The 8181-nt window shown below is 38.4% G+C and overlaps 1 protein-coding gene across 1 annotated transcript; it reads right to left on the reverse strand.

Annotated features, from left to right (window-relative positions):
* Nucleotides 1-5462: 5462 nt before the first annotated feature.
* LOC311066977 (uncharacterized protein) lies at nt 5463-6194 on the reverse strand (the record flags this gene model as incomplete). The annotated part of the gene is made up of 1 exon (XM_084088478.1): nt 5463-6194. One exon carries the CDS (start codon nt 6192-6194, stop codon nt 5463-5465), a length of 732 nt encoding a protein of 243 aa, XP_083944604.1.
* Between the last annotated feature and the right edge of the window lie 1987 nt (nt 6195-8181).

Genomic DNA, 8181 nt, shown 5'->3' on the forward strand with positions numbered 1-8181 from the left:
TTTCTTACGGGGGGTGCCCCCCAACCCCCCTACCCCCCTAGAGGTACAGAGGTCCACTCACCACAGCTTTACCAAAAATCCTGTAAGAAACACTGGTATTGCTATGGCAATGCAGTTTATATTTATTTATTTATTTATTTATTTATTTGATTCATCACTGTGGAGTATAGTTCAAATGTATTAATAAATGACATTTTTTTTACTTATTTCATCTATTAATTCTCACTCGTTCCTACTCACTCATTACATGGCACACTTATTTATTTATTTATTTGTTGTTGTTTTTTGTTTTGTCACTCAGTGACAGCAAAATTGTTGCTGTATACCCTTCTGACACTGGGTAGTTGCGCCCCTAAGTCTCTCTCAGTTAAATGTATGTGTTAATGTAGGAGAGAGAGAGAGAGAGAGAGAGCACACGCATGAAGTCACTGATGCTCAAAACACAATCATTTTCATTAAAAGTAGTGAGACTAAATGATCTTACCAGTGTTGATGCTGCTCCCTCTCCTATCACAGTCTTTAATCTTGAAATTAGCTGATGATAAATAAAATGCAGCTCATATCTGTTGATTTCGTTGACGTGAAAGTTAAATTTGCATATAGGAGACACATTTATGTGGCCAGGTGTAAATGGAACCATTTTAACACATTAGATAGCTATCTGATCAGCAAAAACACATGAATTGGTGTAAAAAGGCCCAAAGCCTCTTTCATGACTTGGACAGTTTGATGCATGCTCCCAACCATAGACTAGAAACAAAAAGATTTACCAAAGCTTTAAAGCATCTTGAAGCATTGTTTTGATTGTGTCCATTAGTTTGTAGTTTGGTGTGTGAAAAAACAGTGCAAATGAAAAGATTAGACAGGGTGATGTATGTTATCCAATTTCCCTACATGTTGCTTAGAAATGTCTCGAGCCATTGTTGCTAGCTCTAAAGTTTTCTAAAAAAATTTTATTAGTAACTTTGTAGAGGCTTGGACACATCTATTGAACTAGAAATGGAACATCCTTTATATTTTCAGATCTAGAGATTTTACAAAAGAAAGTGATTTATGTGTTATAGTGACCTATGCAACTTCTGTTCTTGGTAAACCCATCAGTTTGGCTCTCTTTTTTTATTTATTTTTTACTTATAGCATTGGTCAAACAAATTGTTATTAGTCTACATCCCTACTCCCGAAGTTTCTGCCTTCTTCCCTTACCAGCTTAGGTTATTCTTTGGCACTGTCATCTTTGGCTTGCTCACTGGGAGTATTAAGACACTGATCGCTGTAAAGCTGCTTTGTAATAACATGCATTATGATAAGCGCTATAGAAATAAAATAGGATTTAACTGAAAAGCACCATTATAGCGAAAATTCGCAAAGTATCCAGAGAGTGTAGATTATAAATAGACTTAATGCAATGGAGCTTAACACATGTTGTTGAAACTCTCCCTTTTAGGGTGAGAGTTCTTTAGTTTATTTTTATTTTCTTTCTTCTGGTGCAGCTGGAACATGTGGTGAATGTAGCTGGATTACCATTTTTTCTTTCTCTCTTAGCTCTGGAGCAGATAAGAGCAACACACGATTTGCTTTTATTATCTTCTATTGGTTTGCTCGTTTGCCATTGAAACCAATCCGATTTTCTCATCATCAGTGTCTGTCTCAATTGTCATAGTAGTGTTGAGTGTGTGGAACCAAAGCCTGTAAGTCTCAGGCTGTTCTTCAAGCCCTGTATTAGTTTTAGAGCAAAATGTTACATTTCAGAAAAAATAAATTCATAACTTCATAAGTGTTCTGACACGAACTGGACGAGACTCTGGAAGGGCGGTCTCGATGGGACACACATTGTTTGTTCTCACAAGCGAATACTAGACTGACACTCGAAACGCTACTTACCTGTTGACAACGTCTCTACGAAAGATTCCCATACCTTCTCCAGCGTTCCAGATCTCCACTCTGTCACCATCTCCATAGTCGTTCTCCTTCGTCTCTGTGCATTTCCCTGTCATCGTGGTTTCCTTCTGGTCATTGACAACTGAGGTGTGTGCTTCTCAACCATCATTCTCCCACTCTGTTATATTCATGAAAGGACTATTACTTTCATTTGACATCTCATCATCCCTCATCACGCTGTTTCCGCCTACTATCAACATATGGTCATTCTCTTTGCAATTTCAATAAACTGATGTTAACTGTTCTCCCGGTGTGCTCTCGGAGTCTATATCGTTACAGATGCCTTGTGGGTGAGAATGTGTTGCAATATTCTATGATGGTCAAAGTCAGTAGTGAATGAAAAGCCTCAGTTATTCATTGTTCACTCAAACATCTCAAAACTTCACTGGAAATGCAAAAAGCAATACTTCTTCATTCATCATATCACTGACTGGACATTACTTAAGATAATCTGAATATTTTGAGCTAGTATAGTGCTGACTCTTTTATTGAAATTGAATGTTGCTTGGCTTTCCACCAAGACAGCATGGTTTCTATCTAATACTGTAATGACTATGTGGCTCTTAGCCAGAGGGTGGTGAGGACTGAAGTCTTTCCACAGTCTGGACTCATTTATTCTCAGCATCCTTGTTTGGTGATGCCAGTTTAGTCATATTTCGGTGATAATAATTCTTAAAGGGGCATTCAGTATTTCTCATTAACATTGCTGTTCTACCAGAAAGACTCAGGAGGCAAAATGTCGTAACAAAGCATTAATTTATTACCAGACCAGCAAGCAAGTATTATGTTATAAGGTTCTTTGGCGTAGCTCACAATCCGTAGCTCACAATCAGAGGGTAACGGAATCTGCATTTCCTGCCTGAAGACGAAGGCCCCAAAAATAGGAGGAGGAAATTAATTCCACCGGGACGGAGCCCACCCCCAAAGAACTGTAAAAGAAATGCATACCCACCAGTTGTGTATCCTGCGGTTCCTAAGACATAGAAAGTAAAAATAAGTTAAACATAAAATAAGCATGACGAAACATGAAATCGTGGAAGGCCTCATAGACCAAGAGCTTAATCAGTAAAAGAGGGCCACTTCCATCATTGTGAGAGAAAACAGTGAAAGCTGTAAGGGTACTACATGAAGACATATTGAGAGGAAAGCAAGGGAGTTGTGAAAGAGTGAAACATATAGACCAAGAGTGAGATGCTAAAATAGCTACATAGAGACAAGGCCACACATACCCCTTTTCCACCAAGGCAGTGCTGGTGCTGGTTCGGATCCAGAGCCTAGTTTCAAATCGGTTCTTTGTTTTTCGACACCCAAAGCACCAGCTCTGAACCAGGAAAAGTGGTTAGTAAGTAGCACCAAATCATTGCTGGTCTAGAAGTAAGAACCACTTGCGTCAGCGGCTGGGGGCGGGGTTACTGTGACCAACAAGACGAACAGAAACTTGTGACCGCCATTTTTGAATTAGCAGCTAAGCACGATGGACACGGTTAAGCAATAACAATAGTGGTCCGAGGAGGAAACACGCTGCTTTCTTGCACTCAGGTCCTCTGCAGAAGTCCAGAGTAAATTATTGATTGTGTTATTCATGGATGAAACCGGTTTTGCAAATTCAGCGAGAGATTGCTGCAGCGGGTTCATTGCAGTTCGTTGCTAACAGATTAGCAACAAACTTTAAAAACTATAGAAGGACTACAAGGACCAAAAAAGGACCTCGGTCGAATCGGCAATGGTCGCCCACGTATATATATATATATATATATATATATATATATATATATATATATATATATATATATGTATACACACACTGTATATATTACTATCAGGTACTGAAATAATGTTTATATTTTTTCTTCATTTAACTTCATGAGCATCAATATAAAATGCTTTGATATGTAACAATTAAATTTGATTACACTACCTAAAACAAAACAAAAGTCTAGAAAAAACAGAAGTTTAAAATAGAATATAAAGTCAATGTGACATAAATTTAATATATACAATATAATGTTGATGGTCTATTATGAGACATGAGCAAAAGATGAAGTGATAGTGATATAGTATGATGCCATATTTCAGAAATATAACATAGTAATATACTGTATACCGGTCACAAATAATATTTAATCATGTAATCATGTAGCAGATGCACACGCATAATTCCCTGCATAAAACAATTAGTTGCAATGCTATGCCAGCACATTGATGATCTGTCATCTGCTATTATTGTTGTACACAGGAAAAAAGAAGAGAGACAGTACTTCAAAACTGGTGCGATATTTGGAAAGGGCAGATGAGAGGTTCTTGCAGCACAGCAAAGAAATGGATGATGCCTGGCGGCAGGACATGAGAGCGGACACACATTCTCTGCTTGGACTCATGGGGCGCATGGTGGCCATAATGGAGGCACAAGCACAAAAATGATTGCAAATAAATCACCACAGTATTTTTGGTTGTTTCTTTTAATGTGCAATTTAAATTAACAATTAAAAATTTGTATTTTCATTTACTGCACATTTTGCAAAGTATTATAAAGATTTGAATTGGTTGTTTTTGTTTAAATAAACATGTTTGTTAATACAAATGTCTGGTTAAGCTTCTTAAACCCCTTAACAGGCAAATATCGTATATGGTTTGTGTGTGATTTTCATGCGATTTGGTGTATTTTCATATGAATAAAGAATGTGTACAGTATACATGCTAAGCAGGTGTAGTGATTAGCTGCATATAAAATGCTATATATATATATATATACATATATATATATATATATATATATATATATAGCATATTTCAACATCATTATATGACTAAAATCCACATTAGATTGTGATCGGAAGTTAATAAAAAAAACTTGATGGTGGTTTAAAGTGAATTTTGAATAAACGTGTAATATTAATCTTTTAAATTGTGTTATGTAGCTTGATGCTAATTGTAGCTCTAATCCACCAGTCGTGTAGGAGCTATATTTATTTCACGATCTATTTTGTTGCAAGAATTCACATAAGGTCCCAAGAATATAAGGTCTTTGTTTTCTTAAAAAAAAAAAAAAAAAAAAAAAAAACTTGTTTTCTAGAAAAACTTCAGATAATAGGTGGATAGTGGGTGGGCTTGAAGTGGAGTTGCCTGAATAAATGCCCATAATGCCTGAATAAAGGCTATAATGGCTGAATTCAAACAAAATAATATTTATAAAATAATGTCCCATGCCGGTAGAACTGTGAAAGGGTCGTTGATTGAGGACCATAAAGCAATAATTAAGCAGTTCTCCTGGCCAGACATTAGTCAAGTAGGTGTTTACAGGGCAATACAATATTTCATTAGCATGTTATCAGCCTTTTCTAAAACTCACTTGACATGCTCTTATGAAATTATTCACAGAATGCATAGTTTTAGAGATATAACCCTCAGATTGGAAATAAGGGATTATTCAATGGAGGAGAATATAATACAATTTATGACAGTTCAGATGTCCTCAAACACAAACAGCAGTGTTACAAAAATATGGCATTGGTGTATTCAAAGAATCACTCGCTCCCTCCATTAAAATGTATCATTAATACAGCTCTGATGTCAGCCCCTTCTGTGTTAGAATGCTCAGATAATGTCTGAGCAGGAGGCTCAATGTTTACAGTCCTGTCTGGGTGCTCTTCAGTGAAATTATCACCATGTTCCTCACAAATGTTATGAAGCACACAGCAGGTCAGTGCCATCCTCTTGCTCAGCTCCAGCTTGCAGTCGTTTCTTTTTAGGAGACACCTCCATCGTCCTTTTAATCTCCCAAAAGACATCTCCACAACCGATCGTGCACTGCTCAGCCTGTAATTGTAGGTGTGTTGTTCAGGGGTCAGTCTGCCAGTGTCGGAAAAGGGCTTCATGAGCCAATTCTGCATGGGGTATGCCGGATCACCTATCAGGTAATGTCCAACATCACAGCCAGAGATGGTCACTTTGTTTTGCCCTAGTAATTCCCCATCACTTAGGACCTCCCACAAATGTGACTGTCGTAGCACTCTGGCGTAATGCACACTCCCTGGATAGCCAGCACAAACATCCCAGAAAAGACCTTTGCCATCCACAACTGCTTGCAGAACAACAGAATGCCAGCCTTTCCGAATGAAATAGTCTCGTGGATAGTCCTCTGGTGCAATTATTGGAATGTGGCTGCCATCAGTTGCACAGACACACTGTGGAACTCTCCAACGATTATAAAAGAAAGTGGTCATTTCTAACAACTTGTCAGCATCAGGAAATCTCATGTGGACGGGAAGCAGCACCGTGATGACTGTGTTGCAGAATTCCTGAACACAATTAAACAGTGCTGAGGCCTACCCCAAAAAGGTGGCTGATTGTCCTGTATTCACCACCCGTGGCCAGTTTCCAGATGGCAATTGCAACACGCTTTCGGATTGGGACACACAAACGGTAGTTTGTGTTCCTTCTCCCCATGACATGCTTGACCCGACTGCAGATGTACTCAAATGATTCTGGGGACACACGAAAATTCTGCATGAATTGTAAAGGGGTGAAATCCGGAACAATTGTGTCCCACCAGTGGTCTGATCGTGGGTATGCCCACATTACAGGTGATCTCCGCCTTGCCTTCAGCTGCAAGATTGCATGTAAAGATTTAAAAAAATATGTTACATTTATGGGCAATAGGGGGGCTGTATATTTTCTATCAAGTATACAGTTAGTAAAAATACTATAAAAACAGTTGAGATGTAGCCGTGAAGCGTTTATTAATTCATCTATATATAAGTACCACTTAAAAGGCAGGGCTACTTTATTTTATGTACACTGAACAAAATTATAAACGCAACACTTTTGTTTTTGCCCCCATTTTTCAGGAGCTGAACTCAAAGATCTAAGAATTTTCTATGTACACAAAATGCCTATTTCTCTCTAATATTGTTCACAAATCTGTCTAAATCTGTGTTAGTGAGCACTTCTCCTTTGGCGAGATAATCCATCCACCTCACAGGTGTGGCATATCAAGATGCTGATTAGACAGCATGATTATTGCACAGGTGTGCCTTAGGCTGGCCACAATAAAAGGCCACTCTAAAATGTGCAGGGTTTTTTTTCTCTTTATGGTGTCGTGTGGGTGAGTGGTTTGCTGATGTCAATGTTGTGGATCGAGTGGCCCATGGTGGCGGTGGGGTTATGGTATGGGCAGGCGTATGTTATGGACAATGAACACAGGTGCATTTTATGGATGGCATTTTGAATACACAGAGATACCGTGACGAGATCCTGAGGCTCATTGTTGTGCCATTCATCCACGACCATCACCTCATGTTGCAGCATGATAATGCATCGCCCCATGTTGCAAGGATCTGTACACAATTCCTGGAAGCTGAAAAAATTCCAGTTCTTGCATGGGCAGCATACTCACCGGACATGTCACCCATTGAGCATGTTTGGGATGCTCTGGATCGGCATATACAACAGCACGTTCCAGGTCCTGCCAATGTCCAGCAACTTCGCACAGCCATTGAAGAGGAGTGGACCAACATTCCACAGGCCACAATCAACAACCTGATCAACTCTATGCAGAGGAGATATGTTGCACTGCGTGAGGTGGTCACCAGATACTGACTAGTTTTTGGATGAAAACATTTCGGGTTTTTAGATCTTTGAGTTCAGCTCATGAAAATGGGGGCAAAAACAAAAGTATTGCGTTTATAATTTTGTTCAGTGTATGAGGAACAATTATGGGGTGGTATATAACTGCTTGTTATGTTGTCTTTTCAGATATCAAGATTTTTTTCAGTCTTTTTAGGTTCATACATTGACTTTTCAGACTACTTATTTTCATACCCTTCTTGTCCAGTGAAAACCATGTATAAATCTAAATTTGGACATTTTTAATATTAATAGAATGTGATGCTGTTGAGTGAACTAAGTTAACCAACAGTATATAAAGTAGTGGAAATTAGCAACAGCCAGCTAGCACTTACCAACAGTAGTACAATGCAACATAGGCTACACATTAAAGCAGCAGTAATACTAATAATACATGTAGGGATGGGATGATTACCGGTTTCACTATAAACCACGATAAAATGTACTGACGGTTAGTAATATCGTTTAAAATTTAATTATCATTAGAACCGTGTTTGATTATCGCGATTTTAATAACTCAATATTAATCCTGTTCAGCCAGCAAAACTGTCTGATGCAGGCGTGCAGTGCGCAATGTTTTTTTTTTTTTCTTTATTCAAGAAGGAATGGCGGAAGACA

This window comes from Abramis brama (genome assembly GCF_963993115.1).
Source record: "Abramis brama genome assembly, chromosome: 17".
In the NCBI taxonomy this organism is placed as follows: domain Eukaryota; kingdom Metazoa; phylum Chordata; class Actinopteri; order Cypriniformes; family Leuciscidae; genus Abramis; species Abramis brama.